At 38.2% G+C, this 24431-nt stretch overlaps 1 protein-coding gene across 1 annotated transcript in view; it reads left to right on the forward strand.

Annotated features, from left to right (window-relative positions):
- uvrag (UV radiation resistance associated gene) overlaps positions 1–24431 on the forward strand; it is a 111387-nt gene that overhangs the window by 42242 nt on the left and 44714 nt on the right. Inside the window, exons 12-13 of the mRNA XM_011483812.4 lie at positions 2148–2313; positions 20322–20397. Of these exons, the coding sequence (XP_011482114.1) occupies positions 2148–2313; positions 20322–20397 (242 nt within the window). The remainder of the gene's footprint in view (positions 1–2147; positions 2314–20321; positions 20398–24431) is intronic.

The raw sequence follows: 24431 nt of genomic DNA on the forward strand, positions 1-24431 counted from the left end.
ATCAGTTTTCTTAACTATTTGTACTGTCATGACAGCGATGCTTTTGTCAGTTTACCTTCTTGTTGCATCTTCAAAAGTGCAGATTAAAATGTGACACTGAATTTGAAACAGCACATTGTAATTTCTGCATCTATTATTAAAGTATTTATTAGTAATACAGTGGAAATTAGTAGATTTGGTTAGAATTTTGATTTATGGTATGCGCCCCTAAATTTTCTAGTTGTGCCCCTAAAATTTTCAGTTAGGGGCCACTGTGCTCCTAGTGAAAAAAGTTAGTCTGGAGCCCTGCTGTAAGCAGTAAGTATTTCTAGTTAGCTGAATGATCTCAGTTAGACCTGCACAATATGAGGAAAACTCGCGATATGCGATATCAGAGATTAAAATTGCGATAACGATATAATTTGCGGTATATAAACAAACAGCAAAATAACCATTCCCAGTTTAAAAATTATACTCCAAATGACCCACGTTGACATAGGTTACAAACATCTAACATAATAGGGCTCCATCTGATTGGTCAACAATGTGAAGGCGTCCATCCGATTGGTCAAATGCATTAAGGGATTTATTTGATTCGTTAAATGGTTCAAGCTGCCATTAGATTGTTTTAACACATTTAAGGTTTATGATTTATTGCGATATTTGCCGTTAGAAGCACCATGAAAACTTCTGAACTAGTGTTACCTACTACACTGCAGTGCTCTCTTCAAAACATCTGAAACAGACTAGAGCAGATTTAAGTTTGATATGGTCTATTTTCAGTCATTGAAAAGTGTAGAAATAAGTGCTAGATGTCACCAGACTGCACCAAATTGTACCATATTAAAAGTTTCCGGGGGGGGCATGCCCACAGACCCCCCTAAAGTTGCAAGCACCTGCGGAGCGGCGGGTCCCGCTATGCGCGGTGTCGGGCCAGTAACTTTCAGGCAGGGCCAGTAAGTTTCAAAAACTACTGGCCCTGTGGGCCAGTGCAAATTTCTGGGCTATGTCAACCCCTGCTGAAGGTCAGATGACAACTCTAAAGTGCATCAATGACCACCTGTTCTGTGTCCGGCACAGAAGTCCAATAAGAAAGCACGACTCGGGTTCAGACCAGTGAGACATCTCTTGATCACGCTCTTTGAGCTGTTCGTCATTGCTCATGTGGACATGGAAATCTCCAAGTAGAGCAATAGAATCACCTATTAGAGCCCATTGTATTACCCCATAAGCTGAGACCACAGTAAGAGATCTCGCCCAACACATGGATGAAGAGACATGAACCTCTCGTCCACTCGACTGAAGCTCAACATGACTGAGGTGTGTTATAAACACACACTAGTCAATTGCCTCCCACCATGGACAATGCCAGGACTGTGTGTGGAGGCAAGCCCAACTATCTTCAGTCTGTACTGTCTAGCCTTCATGCACAAGGTCAGGCTCTTTTCACTGAGTGAGGTGACATTCCATGTCTCAATGCTTGGAGTCCATTTTTCCTATCCATATCACATGGTCTTTTGAGTCTTTTTTTACAGAGCTCCAAGACCTACAGGATGGCAATCTCATGATTTTTTTGGGCTGTTTTGTTAATGGGATGTCTCATGACACAAAGCCTGTAGCCAGGTTTATGGCTGGAAACCCCAACATTGGGCCTGGCTCCAGGGTGATGTTTCAGGAACTTTGGTGACTTTGTTTAAAACAGGGGTGTCAAACTCCAGGCCTCGAGTTGCCAGTTTTTCTGAAATCTTATCTGCTGCTGATTACCTGGATCAGGTGTGTTTATTCAGTTACGGAGCTTCCATGGCAGGTTGATTGGAAAACATGTAGGACACTAGCCCCCGAGGCCTGTAGTCTGACACCCCTTGTTTCAAATGTTTCCATTAGTCTGGCTTGTCACTGGCTTGTCACTGGCTTGTCACTGGCCTTTCATAGTTGGACCCATCGGAAACATTTGTCCCCAGAATGTGTAGCTCTTGGGATCACTCAAGCTCCCAAAGCGACCCCATCACCACAAGGTGGTTGTTTCTGGAGAGAGACTAATTAAAGTCTTCATGAACCATAAATCATACATTTTTCTCCTTAATTTCACCATGTGTTTATACAAATTAAATGTGATGTTTTAAATGTGTTTGATTAAACTGTTGACATAACTCCTCTCTGTCCTGCAGTGAAAGATGATGGGAGTGTTGCAGTCGCCCTGGGTTACACAGCACACCTGGTCTTGATGATCTCGTGCTTCCTACAGATTCCTCTCCGGTATCCAGTGATCCAAAAAGGCTCACGCTCCTCTATCAAGGACACCATTACTGACAGACTCTCGGAGAGGGAGAGAGAGTAAGTAACTTTAACCAGTGCCTTGTTAGAAATCATAACTCAGGAGAACAATAAAGAAGCTTTGCATTAATATTTCTATTCAAAATTTAGTTTTTTTTCTTAAACAAACATTTTAGAAATGTCTGTGAATTTTTTTGAAATGCCTATGTCTCACTTTCTGTAAGAATTTGTGCTTTCTCCTTTTGAGTAATAGTGATAAACCTAATCATTTAGTGATTCTCCGACTAAAGAGATGATGCCTAAGTCACATGCACACATAAGGGGAATGATCAGTACAATGGTTTTTGGGTTGTATGGGTCCGTGGAGTGTCGTAGATGCTCGCATGTCTTGCCCTTACTTACCCTTACAGGTTTTCACTATGACCTGTCACCCCTGTCACACATGCCTGTACAAAAAGAAGTGCATGAACATTCACCCCATACAGGCTTTCAAAACGGTCTACGATCTGAATATTTTTTGCTGACCACCTGTGTGCCTCGTACAGTTTTGCCTGTTTTTCGACCGTACACGGCCTGTTATCCACCCGTAAGGGCAGTATTGGATAAGGCATAGGGAATATCGTATATTTACACCCCAAAAATGTTATTTTTACCCAATCAATGACAGACCGAAAAAAGACGAAGATACCATATTGAAATCTTTGTATAGCTATTCCTAGATAGTTAGTTACAAGTGATCTTAGATAGTTACCTTCTAATTTTAACTCGTTTTATCTGCGATTTCTCTAAATAAATCCAAACATTATTGCCCTTGTGCCTGTTTATAAATTATTTTCAAAACCTTCATGTTAAAATATTCTCTAATATCTTTCCTTGTTGTTTCTCCTTAAACTAAATCTATTGATTTTTTTTTTAAAGAGACAATATATATACAGTGTTTCAAATTTGCCGTTTCACATATATGCAGATTTTTTTTCAGTCACATGACTCCCCTTGTTCATCACAAGATTTAGACAACTGACGCTTGTATAAGACTTTTGCGTCCGAAAAAGGAGATGAAGAGCACGCCAGCCTGGCTTCCCCGCCGGCCGCTAAATAATATTTAACAGCGAGCAACAGCTGGTTCTCCCTGCATGGAGAAATGGCATCAGCTGACTCAGAAGTGACCGGAAAATATCCTGATACACTGAGAAAGATGATCACAGAGAATAATAATTATACGGATGAAGAAATGATGGATGAAACTGGCCTCTTCTGAGGGGGTGGGGGGTTGGGGTTGTCAGTATTCGTGAATTCTGTATGTTTGAGGATGTCTTTGCCCCCCCAACATTTTGTCTGACGAATCCCTAATAATCCCAGAACTTGATGTTTGTTCAGATGCCCCCACAGCTTTTTGATTGGAATGAGTTTTCAGTGGGACTGGGGCTTTAACTCTTTTGCGGTACCAGTCAAAGACTGTAACATTTACCACCAACCCCATTGTAGTAGTTATTTTCAGCATGTTTTTATACCATTTTAAATTCTTCACACTTTCTACATTAATCTCATTAACTAAATAGTTGTTTTCTCTCTGTTTTAGTGATTTCATTTTTGGGCTCTGTGAGAGTTACAGAATACAAATTCATACAAAAAGGACACACTTCACAATTTTGGTCTTGTATCACGAATCGTTTTTTATGTTTTATTTCTTTTTTGGGGTGTTGAAAAGTTAAAGCTAAACAACTCTTTAGTCGTCAGGTGGTTTTCAACGGAAGCCACTCAGTATTTCAGCCTCAAAGATTTTAACATCTTATTTTTTTAGCTCAGAGTCAGGAAGTGGAAGTAGAAATAATAATGTGTAGAATAGAACTATACTACAACTACATTCTAGTATAATATATGTTAGATCACAATCAGTACCATTTTAATTCTTACAGAGTTCAAAATTCAAAATCCTACAATAGCTTATTTCAATCCCAACATACCAGATTTATGCAACTCCTCGAAAGAGTCTCTCAGTAATCCAAGCCACATGTTTTTAGTTTGATCTGTCCAACTACATTTTTGAAATCATGTTTTCAGGATTGTGTCTAAGGCTTTAACTATTCACTTTCAGAGATCACTGCTGCTTTGCTGCTCTTAGGGTTTCATACGATTTTGACATTTCTGATGGTATTTTCAGTTTATCAGCCATCTTATTTTTCTGGAAATCCTCTAAAACTGTTTTTTTATTTTTTTTAAAATTTCTTTGTCGTTGTTTTTTTTTGGGGGGGGGGGGGGGGGTAAATAAATGAAGTTAAAATCAAAGTCAACTCACTGATTGTTATCTTCCAAAATGGAAGACTAATCTATGACCTATAATTCACTATGGTATAAACAAATATGAAATTGTTTTTATTTAAATGAGTGTGGGGTTTAATTGTTGTTGTTTGGTCAGGTCGGTCAATCAAAAAATGCTTCTTGGGTTTTGTGAACACTGGGACTATGTCCAAATTCCATCACTACTCCCTATACATAAAGGACTACCGGTATATTGTGTGGGACTATTCAGTGACCAGGATAGTCCCACAATAATACTCTTTAGATACCATGCTCTCTACACCTTTTTTTCTTGATCAAGAACAGCATCTCAGCAGCCATTTGCCAAAGTAAAAGCCTAATAAATATGAATATTTAATGAAGACTTTTTGTGAATCCATGGTGTTGGGGGATTAATAAAACAAATTTGCATAAATATTTTTCTAAATGACAAATTATTCAAACCGTATGCATTGCGGTTTGTATTTGCTAAACTAGTGAACATCGATGCACACTGTTTTTCTAAGGGACTTCTGGGAAAATTCCAAGGCTCTGGATTTTGGAATTCAGACACAACCTTAGTGTTTTGCACATTATGTGCTCTTAGAAAAACAGTCCATAACTTTGCATGTTTACTGCAGCAAAGGCATGAGCTGCCGTCACCTGAGAGTGAACCAAACTGCAAAAGTCAACTAAAGGTTGTAAATTACATTTTTTGCAACTATTATGAGTGGCAAAAAACAAAAAGAAACAGCCCTCACTGTGAAGCCATTTCATTGCAGAGTCAGTGTAACATTTATAGACATCTTTTCTTTTTAAACAATTTTTAGACTGTAATGCAAGTCTTTTCCCATGAAAATCTGAGTAGCGCTGTTTGAGCATGTTACAGTGACAGTTGTCCATTAAGATACTTTGTGTTCTACAAAAAAACAAACAAAGAAAGTCCTTTTAAAACAGGTGTAAGTCATAATAACTGCAAATACCAGCTATTTTTCCTGTGACCCAAGAACACATTGTTGGATGTATTATTTTGTTCTTCTGCTATAACTGCAGAAACCACCGAATTTTTCTTTAGTTATGTGTTATCCATAGTAACGACTGCAAGTTTTTATTACATTGCGTTGATTCAGGTGTTCAGATTACTGACATTGTAAATCACACTACCCGTTTTGTGACAGTGCTTTTTACATGCTCTGGGTTGTAAAACTTTGCTTCTAATTTTGTTGGATTTGAGACTCTCATAATTAATACGTGCTGACATAGAGCTTTGCAAGCAATAAAATGATAGTCCAACCTGAGGCATTTCTTTCTGAGGTGACTAGTGAGTGATGAATTGCAGGGAAGCTGTAATTACACTGAGGCTTAATGTAATGAAATTGTTATTTGTGTCTGTTATGGTCTTGTAGCTAGGCATCAAGAAGGAATGCCTAAAAAACCCTGCTGTGTGATGATCATTTCATGCTTGTGATAAATGTACTATAGTAATGATTGACATTCCACAAATGCAAGACAATTTTTCATTGAGGGGGAAAAAAAAGATTTTTTTGTACTCCGTTTGTTGCCCAACATCCCAAACCAATAAAAAGAACATTTTTGCTGGATTTATAACCAAACGCAAACAAGTATCTGTTTTTAATGAAGGCATATCGAGGTATGTAATCTAACACTTCGAAACCTTCGTGTCTTTGTGGGAAACGAAGAGATATGGCATCAGCCACACCTGTCATGGCGCAGCAACCTCTTTGTATGGGTAATTATGTCTGGCAGCAGCTGGAGGAGTTCACTAAGAGTCGCTTTAGCCATTTTAACCCTTCCATGCAGCATATTTAGATCAGCATCAAACAAAGAGAAATGGATGAGTGGCGGTTAATGAGACCATTTGATTGTCTAGTATTGCTTCTAGGTGCCCCTGAACAGGGCCAAACATTTCAGCTAACTTTCACCTTTTCTTCATTTGTCCATGAGCCCTTAGGCCTTTGGTGGGCAGCCGGCATTCAGTAAAACAATGTGTGTGATGATGGAAAGCAACCAGCAGGCCTTCTAAAAGTTTACAGAAAGAAGGTAATTAAAGTGTAGCAAAGAGGTAACTAGTAGTGATAAGTGAGGTGGCTATGGATCAGTTTGCCAAAGTGTGGATAGATTAGCAATGACTTTACCTCTTCTGCATAATAGTGATGGATAACACCACATTGTTTTTTGTTGCAACTGTTCGTTTACAATTACCAGTATGAAGCCCATTGAGATGACTATTGTTGTAATAATGGGCTATAGAAATAAAATTGAATAGAATTTTTTGACTGTTTTAAATTTTACCACTGTAAACCAGGCACAGACTTGAGTTTGTTTGACTGTGTCCCACCAAACATTGTCCAGAATTTAAAACTAGTAAGAATTGTACAAAGAGAGCTTCCAGAGATCAGTGAACTCTTTGGCGCTCCAAAATAATTTGGACCTTTTGGGATCGCGGGATCTACATCCTGTGGGTCAGAGATATTTTCTGCAATCAGTGGACATGTTGCACCCACATTTGCTCATGCGGAGAGCTTAGTTCCAGTGTTTCTGATTGCATAGGGGAGAAGTGGGGAGATGAGATCCAGATGTCTGGTGTGTGATTGAGACCAGAACCTAGTCGTCACAAATCAAGAGCTGCCTTTCATAGTTGTATGAAAGTTTTAAAGGAATTCAGTGTCATGGTCTTTGGAATAATGGATGTAAGTGGAATTCACATCTTTTTGCTTGGTTCAGACACAAAACCTGTTGCTGGAAATGTTCCACACATTATGAATGCCAGAGATGAGCAGAAGATTAACATGAGAACAATCTGTTAAAGTGAAGAAAGGATATTACTTTCCTGCAGCTTGAGTGAGTTCATGTATTTTACAGTAGACGTGCACTGGAGAGGAGAGTAAAACTTGAGCGTACCCAGTTAGTCCTGTCTGTAGTTGCACAGTGGTGACGCAAGCATTGTGGAGCAACAGCAGGTTAACATACCAAAAAACCGTGAACTCATTCAAATAGGCTAATTGGCGGTCCACTTATTTTAATGAAGTAACATAGAGACGGTTTTGTCAATTTAACGCTACCTTGTTGTTGAATTTGTATTATATCTTTCATGGCTTTTATCTGTGCCATAAATCTTTTGTTTGTAAATAGTTTTAGGTACAGCTCATGTCTCATCGTTTACTCCTTAGCCATGTTTTTTTTTAAGTTTCTTTACTTCCAAATGAGATTTCGAGAAAATGTTACAGTTGTTCAGTAACATAAACAGAAAATACATTGTCCTTTATAACGAGTAATGTCAATGTTTCTTATTACTCTGTTCTTGCAGAAAAGATAAATAACCTGATCAGCATAAAAGCCAGAAATTTATATCAAATTTAAAAAAGAGCCATTATTGTGGTCCTTTGTTAAAAACTGGCAGCGAGCAGAATGTTTGCTCTTCTTTTGCATTTTTTTTGCCAAATTGCTCCAGGACAACGCAATGATAATGGTATGTTTGTAATGGCTCAGAAGGAAGTCACCTTTAGGATGACAGGTAGGCAGTCTTTGTTCATTCTTCAGCAAATATAAAAATGTAAATATAAAAGAAGGAATCTGTGCTAAAATTTATTTTGAGAAAACAGCATCTTGTGGTATTGCTTTACTTTGGTGGGGAAATAATTGGGTGAAGTCTTAAATCTTTTTACATATGGTAACTATTTTTTTGTGCCAGAGATGGGATTTTTCTCTGGTCAGTGGATATATGTGGGGTGGGTGGGGGACTTGACTTAAAGAAAGATGATGAATCCTTTATTCTTTTCTGTAGTTATTATAAGGGCTGGACTCCATAGTAGCTTTACAGGACTTTGACTTCTGAGGAGACAGATGGTGGACATATGGTGATTGATAAAGGCTAGAAATTAGTAAAGCTAGTAAAAACTATTAGTAAAAACGTTTCCCCTCAATTTGACTTATTTGTTTGCATGCTTCTTGAAGTTAACTTTTCACATTATTAAAAACACATCTAAATTTAGTCAAAGATAGCGGATAAATAATTAGGCATGGTGTTTATTTTTAAGTTTAAAAAATAAACTTCCCTTAACAACCCTGTGTGAAATAGTAGTGGTTTTTGAACCTACTAACTTGTTGGGTCACCATTAGTATCAACAACAGCGATTAGATGTTTGTGAAATTTACTGGCTTCATGTGTACAATGAGCTGTTCCTATATTACTGCTGGTTTTTCTTGTAATCGTCCACGGATGTTGCCATAGGCTCATCTGATGGCAGCAATTTTGGAAAGGGGGAACGTCTCATGTCCTTTCCAATAAGGAATAATTGGCATTGCCATTCCAATAGTTTTGTATACTTTTTTGGATCTGTTGTGTAGATACCAGTAGTAACTACTATTTCATTCCAGATGTTGCAACATTCCTTATTCGGCCAAAGATAAATCTCTTTTTTTCCCAAGTAGTTCTGTTATGGAATAGAGGTTTGAAAACAAAAAGTTTTTTCTCTTTTACATTTTTCTTGAACCTTGTGTATCTGCTCTCAATATGATTGCACAAGATTCCATGACTCATTGTTTTTTGTTGAGGTTTGGCTCATTTTACTGTTAGAACTCTACAATTTGCCCTTGTGCATGCAAATGAATAGTGCATGCCTTTTAAAGAGAAAATCTATTTGAAGAATTACCAGTATGTGAGTGTACTCAATTCTTTAAAGAAAGGCCCATTCATTCTTTAGTGTTCTTCCTCTTATTTGGAGCTGAATCGTAGGGAAGCAGATTCAGCAGAGATGCAGAATCTTCTGCTGGGGTGGATACCAAGGCACTCCAAGGCCAGCTGAGACATAGTCTCTCCAGGGAATCTTGGATCTTCCCTGTGACTTCCAGCAATGGGGACATGCCTAACATACCTCCTGATGTAGATGTCCAGGAGGCATTCGAAAGAGTTGCTCAAGACTGGGCTATAGTCTGAGCTCCTCACCCAATCTCAAAGGTAGCACCCAGCTGTCCTGCAGCGAATATTCTGTCTGCTTGTGTTAGGTGCAACCCTGGTGTATTGGAAGAGTAGTTGGCCTCTGATAAGAGGATTCTGGGTGCGGTTCATGCTTTGACCACCTATGTGTCAAAGTGTCATTGAGCAAGATTTAATCCCAAATGGCTCCTGCTGGTTGAGTTTGATGTAAGTGTAATGCTACGTTCACACCAATGATCCATATGGAAATTCGCGTCTGCTACCTCTTTTTTGATGCACATCAAATTTGCTACTCGTGTTTATAAATATTATGCATATAACATGTGGGAGGAGCTACTGTCAAAAGTTTTTAGTCTCATCACTACATGAAAGCATTGACTGTGTATCTCATTTAAGACACGGTTGGCATTGATCAGGTTTATTTATTGTTGACAAGATCTACAAAAGCATTGGCAAACATGTCTCTGTGTCTGGGATCAGATATTGTCCCGGTACTGTGAGGTTCACCATCTGCTGCAGGAGCTGTGTCTGAATAACAGACACTTTCAGCGGTGCTTCCATCTCTGTGACCCAGTTTGATAACAAAAACAAAATTAAGAATAAATTAAGAGGACCCTCAGAATTGAAAAAAAAATATGATAAAGTTCTGATCAGCTTCTCCTCTATGTTGGTTTTGGACTTCACCTGCTGAGTTCTTGATTGGTGTAGGCAATATGAATTTTTCATTAAAGTTCCTATATTTGATCTTGGGAAACATTGGGCTACACCACACCTGACACTGGACCTCTGATGGCAATCAGTACATTGACCTAACATTAAAACTGAACACCCCTGCTGATCAAGTCATGTTGGGTTTGTTTGTTTTCATGGATAAATGGTACAGTGACTGGAAAGGCCTTAAAGAAAGGTTGAGGCTGTACACTCACTGGCCGCTTAATGAGGCACATCTGTCTAACTGCTCGTTAATCCAAATGTCTAATCAGCCAATCACATGGCAGCAACTCAATACATGTAGGCATGTAGACGTGGTCAAGATGATCTGCTGCAGTTCATACCGAACATCAGAATGGAGAAGAAAGGTGATTGAAGTAACTTGGTGGCATTGTTGTTGGTGCCAGACAATCTGGTCCGAGTATTTCAGAAACGGCCATCATCAGAAACAACCATCTCTAGGGTTTACAGAGAATGGTCAGAAAAAGAAAAAAATATCCAGTGAGCGGCAGTTCTGTGGGCAGAAATGCCTTGTTGATGCCAGAGGTCAGAGGAGAACAGCCAGACTTGTTCCAGCTGATAGAAAGACAACAGGAACTCAAAGAACCACTGGTTCCAATCGAGGTTTGCAGAAGATCATCTCTGAACACAACACGTCCAACCTTGAGGTAGATGGACTTCAGCAGCAGAAGACCACACCACTGCTGTTCAGCTAAGAACAGGAAACTGAGGCTACAATTCACACAGACTCACCAAAAACTGGACAATAGAAGATTGGAAAAACGTTGTCTGGTCTGAGTCTCCATTTCTGCTGTGACATTCAGATGGTACAGTCAGAATTTGGCGTCAACATGAAAGCATGCAGTTTGTGTGCCTCAAGGCAGAGGGCGCTGGTTATCCTCGAGAATGTGACACTGCAGCTAAAAAATAATAGAATTAGTGGTAGCATGTTGACTGCAGCAGTCTTAAGTGTTATTATATTGTTTAGCATCATTTTATAAATGGAGGATTAGTGTCTAAACTCAGGAATTGGTGGAGAAACGTCGCTGGTGGTGAATTCTATTGAGACAGAGAGACTTTTAAAACTGAAAAAGGAAAAGGAAAACGTTATCTCTTTTATCTTAACTCTAAGGTTATCCATGTGTTTTTCTTAAAAAGGAGCACCACACAGGCTTCATTTTTAAGTAAAAGTAAGTCAAAAATAACTTTTTTTTTTCTATGCTACAGTTTGTCAACGTAATACAAATATTGAAATGAAATTTTAAACAACACACTTTAACTGTTGCCAATCAAATGTTGAATAAACTACTCTGTCGGGTAAATCTGACTGATGACGTCAGTGCCTCATCAGCCGTGAACCTCACCGCATGTCAACGGCGTTCACTGCCTCCACATTCACCAGATCTCAACCCAATAGATCACCTATGGGATGTAGTGGAACGGAAGATTGGCATTATGGACGTGCAGCCGACAAATCTGCAGCAACTGCGTGATGTTGTCATCTCAATATGGACCAAACTCTCTGAGGAAGGTTTCCAGTACCTTGTTGAATCTATACCATGAAGAATTAAGGCAGTTCTGAAGGCAAAAGAGGGGGTCCAAGCCAGTACTAGCAAGGTGGACCTAATAAAGTGGATCAAAAAAAAAAAGAATTGGAAACCTGCAGTTTCTTTTTTATATGTGCTTAAAATTTGGACCTGAAAGCTAAATTTAATTGATGTTAAAGGAAATTCCACTTTAAGAACAGACTTTAAAGTATTTAAACTTTACACTGTCAACAGTTATTGAACTTCTTTTTGGGTTTGCATCCAATAATGGCACATTTTCACTGTTGTTCAGAGTTGTTTGATAGAGATGTCTTCCTGGTGTATTCCATTAAGGAGCAGAGAGAAGTTTTCCTCACCCATGTCAGCTGCAATTACTAGAGAGTATGAAAACAAAGACCAAAGACAACCCCTGGATATTATTACGAGTTGTGAAAAAAAGCCAGTCTGACAGAGCAGGCAGCTGCCACCTGTCTTATGAGACACTTTAACTGCAGTGGTCAGAGTGGGAAAATGATTTTGCAGTTGCCTTGCGTGCAGCAGAAGTCACTTGGATTATTAATTAGGATGTCATAACAGCCAAGCCAATACATATGGAAACCTCTGCCTTTGTGTACAATACAGCAGGTCAGTCACTAAAAGCCCGTTCTTTGTATTTTTTATTAACTGCAGTGAAGCAAAGCTCGACCACCCAGCTCTGCTGCGTTCTCCTTCAGACTTATTGGTTTAACACAAAGCACCCCAGAGGAAAGGACAGGCGACCAGTAAACTCTAAGACTCCTAAATTTACTTGCTTTATTTGAGTTTCACTCCGTCTTGGTGCTCTGCTTTTCCAAGACTTGTTTTTAACAGGGTAGAGAGAAAATATAGAGACAACGTCAAACTCCATAAAGCTGCATCGATTCTGAGCAGGCTGTGTAACAAAAGCAGTCAACTTTTAAAGCTCTGACTGAGCCTTGGGTATATAACAGCTTCACCTTTTTTCTTTGAACTAATGTGGCTGGTATAAAACAGACTGTTATAAATGACATAATGTGCTGCTGACACCTGCTTGTAGGCCCCTGGGGCTCAGGCCACGAACACAGTCTAGCTGGTTGTGCTCGATTAAGCAAAGATGAAAGAGTTATAACTTAGACTGCTCACAATGAAAAAAATCCTTCAATGGATATGACAGACAGATGGGTCTAGGAGGAATTTTAAAGAGACGAACAGGACAAGGAAGCAGGCTATGTTGCTTTGTGCAATCTTTGGAGATGCCTGTTTATTGGTCGTTCCCTCTTTGAAACAACATGCCTGCTTGAAGTTGCCTGTGTAATAACAAGTGTCTGCCCTCCTGAAGCTGGCAGGCCAGGGGCAATCACATATCTCTCATAAAAACGAGGAACTTCCCAGCATGTTTCTGCTTTTGTCCTCTTTATATTATAGCTTCTTTTTAATAATTACACATTTTCGTGTTTACATAGCGTTGGAGGCTTGCACGTTAGCTGCTGCAGGGGTTGACATAGCCCAGAAATTTGCACTGGCCCACAGGGCCAGTAGTTTTTGAAACTTACTGGCCCTGCCTGAAAGTTACTGGCCCGACACCGCGCATAGCGGGACCCGCCGCTCCGCAGGTGCTTGCAACTTTAGGGGGGTCCGGGGGCATGCCCCCCCGGAAACTTTTAATATGGTGCAATTTGGTGCATTCTGGTGACATCACTTATTTCTACACTTTTCAATGACTGAAAATAGACCATATCAAACTTAAATCTGCTCTAGTCTGTTTCAGATGTTTTGAAGAGAGCACTGCAGTGTAGTAGGTAACACTAGTTCAGAAGTTTTCATGGTGCTTCTAACGGCAAATATCGCAATAAATCATAAACCTTAAATGTGTTAAAACAATCTAATGGCAGCTTGAACCATTTAACGAATCAAATAAATCCCTTAATGCATTTGACCAATCGGATGGACGCCTTCACATTGTTGACCAATCAGATGGAGCCCTATTATGTTAGATGTTTGTAACCTATGTCAACGTGGGTCATTTGGAGTATAATTTTTAAACTGGGAATGGTTATTTGGTTATTTTGCTGTTTGTTTATATACCGCAAATTATATCGTTATCGCAATTTTAATCTCTGATATCGCATATCGCGAGTTTTCCTCATATCGTGCAGGTCTAACTGAGATCATTCAGCTAACTAGAAATACTTACTGCTTACAGTGTTGTACAGAAAAACAAAATTAAGTAGTTTAACATTCTACTGCATTTGAGTCTGAGATTCAGGTATTTGGAGTTGCCTTTGATTCTTTGACATTCAGCTTAAAGCTTAGTGCATACAGTTTCATCTTCAATGCATTCATTAAATATCTTGCTGTCCATACTACTAATTAATAACTACTAACATATTCCTATCTATTCCTGCCATGTCTTCCACATCTCTGACATGCTTCAGTCTCTCTTCAGTGACGGTGTCGGATTTATAATTAAATGTAATAATAACCCACTGGCTTGTGCCTTCGGTGTTGCTGTTTAACATTGTTTTGTATTGAATTGTTACATTCAATAAAGTTTGAAAAAAAAAAGTAGTGAGCGCGTGCCGCGTGGTGCTCGGCAGTGAATGCCGCGCGCGAGCAGGCGGGAGAGAAGGAGAAGTGATCAAAGGTTTCCCATAGAAACCCTTGAAGTCTGAACACAGGACTAGCAGAAAAACTAAATTATTAAGACGAGGTAAATCTACACGTTTTCGCAAAATTTACTTTATTGAAAAAGGTGAAGAATATATAAACCGTTAGATATTTTAGTGGCCCGAGCGGACAAGTGAAAAGTAAAGTCTTGTGGTCCGCACTGCTCGAAAAACAGGACCGGGCCAGCGGACAAATGGCTATGTCGAGCCCTGTGCTGTGGTAGCTGCTCAGAAGAGGGGTTAGACCGAAAACGATGGTTTACATGTCTAGAAAAATTGCATCTTCAAATCACAGATGTTTCCTTTTTTTTCTATTTGGTGCATGTTGTGTTAAATATCGACTTTAGTAAACCCAGTATTATGTTTTAGCATTTAAAAGTTCAAAACTGCTTGTTTAAAGAAGGTTTGTGTTAATTAGGGTTGATTTAGTGTGTACCTGGACTCTATAGTGTTTTCTAAGTGATGAATCTGTCTGAAGCAAAGCCAGACATTTTAGTTTCAATCTGAACCAACACTAAACCAAGTTGTTTGTAAGAGATTTGTTAGGCACAACAAGGCAAAAAGCACTGGTCCAATGATGTGTTTGAAATTTGTCTACTTTTTCTCCATTTGCTCTGGTCTCTCTCTGTCTTGTTTGACAGTCAAAGTAATTTTTTTTGTTCTGGAAAGTCCACTTGACTGTAATTTATTTCATCCTGCTCAGTGAAGGCGTCTGTTTCAAGTTAAACTCCAGGCTAAGCGTTTAAAATGCTATTCAGTCGTCTCTTCTGCTTTCACATCTCTGACCCAGACATGCACGATACCATGATGTGTATGGAAGCAATTCTGTAGCATTAATAAAAAGCAAAGTCAAAACCAGAAATGCTTTTTCATTTTCAAAATGAAGCTGCATTTTTTGACTCAAAAATAAAATGAAAAAGTAATCCACCAAAATGCTTTTTCTTTTCCTTCCTCAACACAGCTTATTCTGTCACTTAATTAAAATGACAAAGAAAATGGTATTTGACATTTCATTTTAAAAAAGTTCCACGGTAAATGTGTAGCAAAATTCATTTAGAAATGTCTAATTTGACAATTAAATGGATTAACAGAAATGCTTTTTAATTTTCAAAATGAAGCTGCATTAAATGACTCAAAATTCAAATGAAAAAGCAATATTTCAAAATGCTTTTTCATTTTATACTTAAAACCGCTTATTCTGTGTCATAATTAAAACGAAAATGCTAAGAGGGGATTGCATTTGCATTTTAACATCCACCCTGGGAAACTTGTAGCAATATTCATTTCTTAAAAGCATTAGCAGAGGGGAGGCGGGGCGATGACGTCACTGCTTTCTCCGTGTGTACGGCCGCTGTCGCTGAGAGACCTGGTGTGTCTGTGTTCGCATTGAGATCACCTAAAACCGGGTCCTGTTCACAAACCGCTGGACCTCGACTGCTCAAACCTGGATTCCTGGATCTTAATGCGAGAAATCCAGCAGAATGTTCCTTTATCTCCCTCGCGAATCAGAAGCTGTGAATCGCAACCCAACTTCTTCAGCATCGTCTCACCGCACGGATTTAAAAACATATGATCGAGCAGAGCAGGCCCTTAATAATAATCATGACAGTAATAAAAGCACATTATGAAGATAGTCTCCTGCAGCTTCGCGCTGAATGAGTGTTTTTGGTCCAACCAGCAACGTTTAGCATGGAGAAATCTGCTGTCTGTTGATGGAGCTCCAGCTGTCATCAAACAGCAAATTCAGCGCGAATCTGCAAATAAATGTGTAAATATGTGGGAATTGCATCAGTGTTTATTTTGTTCTGGACACCACTGGAAACACAAATTCATATGATGGTTTCTCAGATCGCAGCAGCATTTCCGCCTTCAGCGATCATCGGGAGCTTCGCGCTCCACTATGCGAAGGCAGCTGGCGGTCCGAAGAACAAAAGCGTGTCCGTGGTGCGTCAGGAGGAGGACCGCAGAAGAAGGACATGCTGTTATGTAGTTCTGAGAAGCTGTGGAAACTCATCAGAAGTTCACAACCATCACAAAACCCTCTTCTCTGCCGCTAACACAGTCTGCTCCTGGTGCGTGTGTGTGTCAGCGGCCGTACACACAGAGAAAGCAGTGACGTCATCGCCCCGCCTCCCCTCTGCTAATGCTTTTAAGCAATGAATATTGCTACAAGTTTCCCAGGGTGGATGTTAAAATGCAAATGCAATCCCCTCTTTGCATTTTCGTTTTAATTATGACACAGAATAAGCGATTTTAAGTATAAAATGAAAAAGCATTTTGAAATATTGCTTTTTCATTTGAATTTTGAGTCATTTAATGCAGCTTCATTTTGAAAATTAAAAAGCATTTCTGTTAATCCATTTAATTGTCAAATTAGACATTTCTAAATGAATTTTGCTACACATTTACCGTGGACCTTTTTAAAATGAAATGTCAAATACCATTTTCTTTATCATTTTAATTAAGTGACAGAAAAAGCTGGGTTGAAGTATAAAATGATAAAGCACTTTGGTATATTGCTTTTTCTTTTAAATTTTGAGTCGAAAAATGCAGCTTCATTTTGAAAATTAAAAAGCATTTGTATTAATCTATTTTAAACATCAAATTAAACATTTCTAAATCAATTATGCTACACATTTACCAGAGAACGTCTTGAAAATGAAATGTCAAATACCATTTTAATTTTAATTTTAATTAAGTGACAGAATAAGCTGTGTTGAGGAAGGAAAAGAAAAAGCATTTTGGTGGATTGCTTTTTCATTTTATTTTTTAGTCAAAAAATGCAGCTTCATTTTGAAAATGAAAAAGCATTTCTGGTTTTGACTTTGCTTTTTATTAATGCTACAGAATCGCTTCCATAGATGTGTTGCTGTGGAAAGCTGACACAAACTCCACAATTTACATTTGTATATTTCATTAAGTCTATTTCATGTTTTATTCAAATGTGTTTGCTTCTGCATTTTGAGGGGACTTTAATGTGTAAAATAAAAATAGCAGGTTTTCTCAATACTTCTTTGGTTCATCTTCCATTGATTCTCCTTTCTTATAACTTGGTCTTCCTGTGAGGAGTTTCTGCTGTTTTCTTTACCAGAGTTCCTCTCCAATTGGACTTGCGACACAGCAGACAGCAGTCCTTTTTCAACTGGACTTTAGTTTTTGCTGCAAGTGACTTTATTTTCTTTTTCATTGTGTTCATCAGCAAACAAATTGAAAATGGTCACGGGGAGGTGATATTGGCTATGTGAGCAGTGGGAAGGGAATGCCTGCTTTCTTTTTCTTTATGTCTGGTAGTTTTTTTTATTTTTTATTTTTTTGTGGCGAGAAATAAACCCGGCATGTTTTTTTTTTTTCTTCACACAGGCCTTGCTGTAGGTCATGAATGTGGAGGATGAACAAGGACTTGACTGTGTGGCCTCCAGGCTATAGTCTCACGTTTGCTTTCCAGACCTTCCAGCAAACTACTGTTGGGTTTCATTGTCCGTCCTCTATGATGTCCATCTGTTCAGGGTTTACTTTCCAACTTCCCAGAGCTCCAGTGTGCTGTGGGATGAGGTGTTTCCAAGCAGTCACAGCTTCAGATGATGCTCTCCGCAGTTCAGACCAAAAAAGAAAACCAAAGACATGAGCCTCAAGTTAAAACCTGTCAAGTATCTTTACATTGTAAAAGTTCTTTATTTTGGATCACACATCAGGCTATGTAAAAAAAAAAGAAAAAGAAAACACGTTATATATATTCGTGTTTTTGTGCAACATTTGATGAAAATCTCATTGAGTCTGGCTGTATTTTCAAAGTATTTTTCAATCAACACATTAAGCTTAGTTTTATCTTACTTAATGGATTTTTGCTGTTTGTAGGTGAAAATCGAGCAAACGGGCACACAGGTGGCTCACACAAAATCTGAAGATTGGGGACCCTTCAGGGAACCTGTAGGTCGTTAATAGTCATGCATATTTTTTTCTATGGGTATGCTGCAGGCCACAGCTCGTAGAGAACACTTATACAACACATAAGGGTAAGTAAGGGTGAAGGGCGCAGGTGTGTCCAATAGATTTTTCATTTTTTCAACTCTTCTGCGAGGAGCCCGTTAGTGCTGTTCACGTGAGAAGTGTGTGCTTCTGTAACGCCAGGCATGTGAATCGCGTTCACATTCATTCTTCAAAGCGCGTTCAGCCCATGGAGGCCATGCTGGACAAGCAGGGAGGGGCGTCTTCTTCTTTTTCTACTGTTTACCATGTCCGCTTGGTGTGAAATGTCAGAAAAGTGCAAATCTTGTGAATCTTGTTGCAGGCTTTGTCTTTAAAGTTCCCCTCTGATGATGAAAATCTTATTTTTTGTTGAGTTTTTTAAAATGTACGTGTTGGATTTTTCTTATGAAACAGAGCAAATGTAATAAGAAATCACTTCATTTTTGCATTTCTGAGTATTTCACCGTTTAAATCGCTGTCAGTCAAAGTTTACATTGGTTTAACTTTCAAAGCACACTCATTGGCCGTGCGTCTTGTAGGTGGAGCCCCGAAAAAGATCATGTTAACTTGCTTAGGGACACATGAACATGAGAGTTTTAAACGCAAGGCAAGGCAAGTTTATTTGTACAGCACAGTCTATTCATTGAAAGTGATCGCTTGAATGCGTGTTGCCGAGTGCGATGTGAATAAAGCTTCAGAAATAATGAAATTAGACGGTGTAGCTTGTGTGGGCATCCTACAGGCACTTACATACCACCTGCACACGCTATCCGTGCAGCATTTGTGCATGGCCAGTTTGCACACCTTACTTATGACCAGAGTGTAGCGTAAGGACACTTCCACTACAAAAACTTCACAATACACTTACTGCATACAAAAATCATAGTTCAATGTTCATGATATCCCCTAATGTGGTTGCATACACTATAAAAGAACTGCAAGACACACCTGCAGTCCTCCTAAGATGTGACCACTACTGATTATGAGCGTTCACGGGTCCGGACAACCCAAAAACTTGAAGGAATGCAGAAGGAATCCTATGAATTTCCCAAACCTACTTTTGAGAGATGAGTTCAGTCTCACAAACTTACCGTGACAACACACACAAATGTCTGCATTCTGGTGGGAAGAGGCTAACATCCTGTTTCCAAGGAACACCAATACTATCATTGAGGCAGAATGAAATCTTTAACCTTTTGAACAAACAGTCAGGAAAAAATACACAACTAAAGCGACTAACTAAAAGCATTGAAATTGTATATTGAAAGAAATCCCAAAACAGTACAGGGACAGGAAATATTTGGTGAAATAGGTTTTTTTGGTTTATAAAAAAAAAGGTCAATAATTTGCATAAGCCAGTATTCAAAGTCCCGTTACTAAAGCTTTATGGAGCAACAATGAGTAACACACCTGCATTACATTTCTCCAGCTACAAGTGGTGTAGGTTTCTAGAAACAAACAAAAAAAGGTCTTTTTGTAAAGCAGCAGGAGCGTGTGTTGGTCGTAAACAACATTTATTAAATTCTAAAAATTCATTTGAAAAAAAGGAAGAGATTTGTTTACAGTTTTATTAAATGAAGTCAAAAGGTTTAAACATTTTGATGTATTTAATGTCAGCCAAAACCCTGTGGGGTACATCTGTATTCTATCTATATTCACATCAATATAAACAACAAAAATTAATCACGGAAAAGTTCATTTTAATTCAAAACTTTAAAGCATCTATTGATCTAAGTCGTTATGAGGATCATGGCCTTTAGGCTTTCATCTATTTCACATTCTCTTTGCTATTAACAACTGTCTCTATATGAAACTGAATGTTTCAGATTGGAGTGACTCTTCCCTGAAAGAGGATGTCAGCCAGACCTGTAAAATACACCCTTGTTTAGTAATAAACTGATTATTAAACCTAAAAAAAGTTTTTTTTTTGTCTTTCCTCTTTTCCAGATTCCCTTTGTATCATCGAGGAGAACGGTTTCATTTTGAATACGGCGTCTACTTACTGAACAAGAACATTGCACAGGTACAGATGAAAGTTTTTGTCATTTTATATGAAAAGTGTCTGAATTTTCTCATAACTTCCTAATATGTGGTACAGGTCTTATAAAATAAGCTTATCTTGGTGTTGTTGTGCTTGCCTTTGGATAACCAGCATTCACTGACATTCTAGCACTGGTTGTCACAGAAGTGAATTTAAGCTCATCCCTGGAATACACAGCATTTCTCCAGTCTTATCGTCTGACCCGTCTGTGTTTGGGTTCCTCCTACTGTGCCGTGTGCCGCAGTCGGAGGCATGCGAGGACTCCTTCGCTTGAGCTTCTTGTAAAGTATGAAATTTCCGGACCGTTGCTCTTGTAGTCATGCATGTGAGAGAACGTCTTTGTTCTTTTGACTATTTCCCACTCTTTAGTTTTCATCATTTCACGGGATTTATTGAACTCCTGAACTTGTGCTCATGAAAGGGCACCTAACATTTTAAACATGATCACCCCTCATCCCCCATCTTGAAGACATTTATCATTGACTTTTAACAATTTGCATTCCATTGCCTGTTTTCGTCCAGGCAAAAAGTCAATGATGCTTCCACTAAGTGAGATGGGGCAATTAACCCCAGCAGGTGGCTCATTTTGGACCACTACACTGATCCATGTACAAGAGCTCAATCTGCTAGCTGTTATCTAATCCTGTTCAGAAAGGGGGAGTTAAAAGCAATGCCTGAAAAACTTTGCTTCTAAATATATGGGGGAAAAAATCGTATTTATTTAAGATTCACAACTTACGCCAAAGACTAATTATTTGTGAGTTTCTTCATCGATGTTGAATTACTAGAGCGTCTTTGATAATGTACTGCACTGTCACAGTCGCTTTTTATATTGTTCTGTTTTTGCTTTATATAAGCTAAGAACTACATGGAAACGTTACTATTTAGATATTTAAAGGGATGACATGGCAGAAACTATAATGCTGTATTTAGATGCTGTCTTACAAGCAGATGATCCAAAAGAGATGTGTGGATTTAAGATGGATTTGTAAGCTTAAAATGGAGTTTTGATAATGCAGTAAAAAGGACATACATTCACACATTGCAATCAGCAGAAATACAATTTAGAATCTACACAACATTTATATAAAACACTGGCTTATCTAGCAGTGATAAAAGAAAAGCTGCAAACGAACGTGACGTTTTGCTGAGCTACAGTCACTGGACGCTGCATAAACAACCAGCAGCCAAAGCTTTGAATGGATTTTTGATTTATAAATGATGTAAGACGATCTTTTAACTCTGTAGTTTGGCTGGAGTCCAGTTAGATACTTGACTTCTAGGATTTGAATTCAAATGTTTCACTTGGTTTGCACATTCCTAATGCATTTTTGTCAAAGAATCCCAAAAGGCAGAATCTAACTTACCTGCCTTAACAGCAGCTCAACCTTATTAACTGCTTGATGCACCATAAACATCTAAACAAATCAAATGGCAGCAACTTAATGTTGGTTTAGCTATTCATCCTCCTTTTCTTTAAACATTGGCGCAAACTTTAAACAGATACAGACGCAACCAATAAAAAAAACGATGGCTTATGTCAGCGAAAACTTCAGAAGAAAAAACAGCACAATCTTCAAAGTCCAAAAATCTTTTTCACATAATTCATGTTCTTTAGAGTTTTTTCCGGAGCTCATTAATGTAATTTCACAGTATTAGTCTACTGTGATGTTACTGATATTACAATAAAAAACACGAGGTTCAAATGAAAAAGCTAATTAAAGTAAAATAAAGGAGAAAAAAAGGGCTATTTTGAAAATGTACTGATCCACATTTAAACACAATGCACAGAACTAAAAAAATGTCATTGAATTAAATGATGTTTCTTTTGTAATTATTGTATTTCTCAGTTTTTTTTACATTTACTGCACTTACTTAAACAAAAAATCCATCCTATTTTTAGCTGTAAACGGACAAATGGAATTTCTTTCTCTCGTATTATTTATTTACAAAAAAAAGCACACACACAAAAAACATTTTTTATCAATTACGTTTTGCTGAATACATTATTTTAGCATTAAAAGTTCAAAAGTGGAAATCTGTTTGAATTGTGACTGTTGTCTAAGTTCAGGCAAACCCCTATGGCCCATATCAGAGTAAAGCAGGTCATTAACATAATCAAAAGGTTTTTTTTTAATTGAAACACCATTCAGAATTGAAGTCATGTTGCAGTCCCCTCCAAATGTATGTGGACATTAAGGAAAAAGGTGCTTTATTTTACTGATGATTGGAAACATTTGGATTTGTCAAAAATACAAAAATGAATATCAGACAAATGATATTCTCACCAACTTTTGTTTCCAGGTATTTACACCTGAACAACAAATTAAAACCTTGAAAGATGTCAGTTTTTTTTTAAACCCACTCATTTTGTGACTGACTGGTTTCCCATCCCAGTTATAAAGAAAATTATTGCATTTAATATAAATGCTGAATTCCACATTTTTTTCCCCTTTTAAAACTACATTTTCAGTTAAAACTTGTAACTGATAAGAAAACCAGAGACCTGTTTAGGGATGAAAACCTAGCAGGTGTGAAGCTATGAAAAGAAGGAAAATCCATCAGGGCCATTGAACACAATGGCCAAAGCCACTTAAGTAGTTTATAAGATCTTAAAGATGAAAAAGCCGCTGAATGGACTGATGGGATGACGGTAATTCCACCTGTTCCAACACTTTGTTTCAGAAAGAAATTAGGTAGGTTTAAACCATTGACTGTATATGAGAACTAGACTGAGTGTTCCAAACAGGAAGAACCTGCTGGATCCAAGAAGCCAAAATCCTGTAGACTTCTATAGAGTAAACAGCTGTTAGTCATTTGTCAGAATAACTAGTTCTGCTCTGATATCTTTTTTTTAACATGTTCTTGATGATCTTAATTTTATTTATTTATATTTTTTCTTTAGTTCAAGTTATTTAAGTTATAAACTGAAGAATCAGATGCCAGAATAAAAGTAGGTGGTTTTACATTTGAAATGTTCGATTGACAGATTTTCCTGAGTACTTTATCAAGTGATAGTGGGTGTGGCTTTCCAACAAACTCACTCTTGATTGACGAAAGTGGTTGCCATTAAAAAAAAAACAACTACTCAGTCCGATTCGGACCAATCCCTGCTTACTGTCGTCATCTGGCTCCAACATGGAGATATTCATATTGCAGAAAATGGTGAATGAGTTGACTTCATTTTGTTGGAGCCAAAAGCAAGCCATTTTTTCTATAGGTGACATCACACTCACTTGGTCCAGTTCTTATATACAGTCAATGTTTTGAGCTAACATCCTTTAAGTTGCTTGTCAGATCTTGATTTAAATGCCATCAACATTTGTCAAACCCAAATGGTTTTAGTTTCAACTAAAATATAAACGCAAAAAAACCCCTAAATTCTTGACCTCCTTTCATTTAGTGTTTAGATTAAATATAGAAGATACAGGTCCAGATTTCTTTGCCATGCCTGCACAGCATCAAAGATGCAACACGACAAGACTGTCTAAACACCACCAGCAATTGAAGGACATAGGCAGGTCAAAACTAGTCAGTGAGGCAAGTGCAATTTAAATAACAATAAATATAGATGTGGAAATAGATTTTAGAGAGGGAGGTGTAAGGAGGATAAACGGGTCATGTTAAAATTCAGAGGTTTTTGCAGGAGTGCAGTAGTCTGGCGGCAGTAGGGTAGAAGGAATCATGCAGCCTCACCATTCTGCATGGCAGACTGCAATATCTCCTGCCTGCAGGTAGGAGGGAGAAAAGTCTTTAGATAGGTGACCTGTGTTGCCCTCGCCACAGAAAAAAAACACAAGAAATTGAGAAAAATCCATCACAAGTTAAATGTATTGATTGCAATGATGTACTTAATAGCAAATCATAGAAGCAGTCCCACTTGGGAATATTGTTTTGTTTTTAGCAGTATTACTAACAAATAGTGTCTTTTTTTTTTTGTTTTAAAGGTTGAGGCTGTTTTTTTCAAAGCACGTTTCTTATAAATTTGGATTGAAATGTAATATTTCATGGGCTAT

Source organism: Oryzias latipes, chromosome 14 (genome assembly GCF_053564925.1).
Source record: "Oryzias latipes strain Hd-rR chromosome 14, Olatipes_Hd-rR_3.1".
NCBI lineage: Eukaryota > Metazoa > Chordata > Actinopteri > Beloniformes > Adrianichthyidae > Oryzias > Oryzias latipes.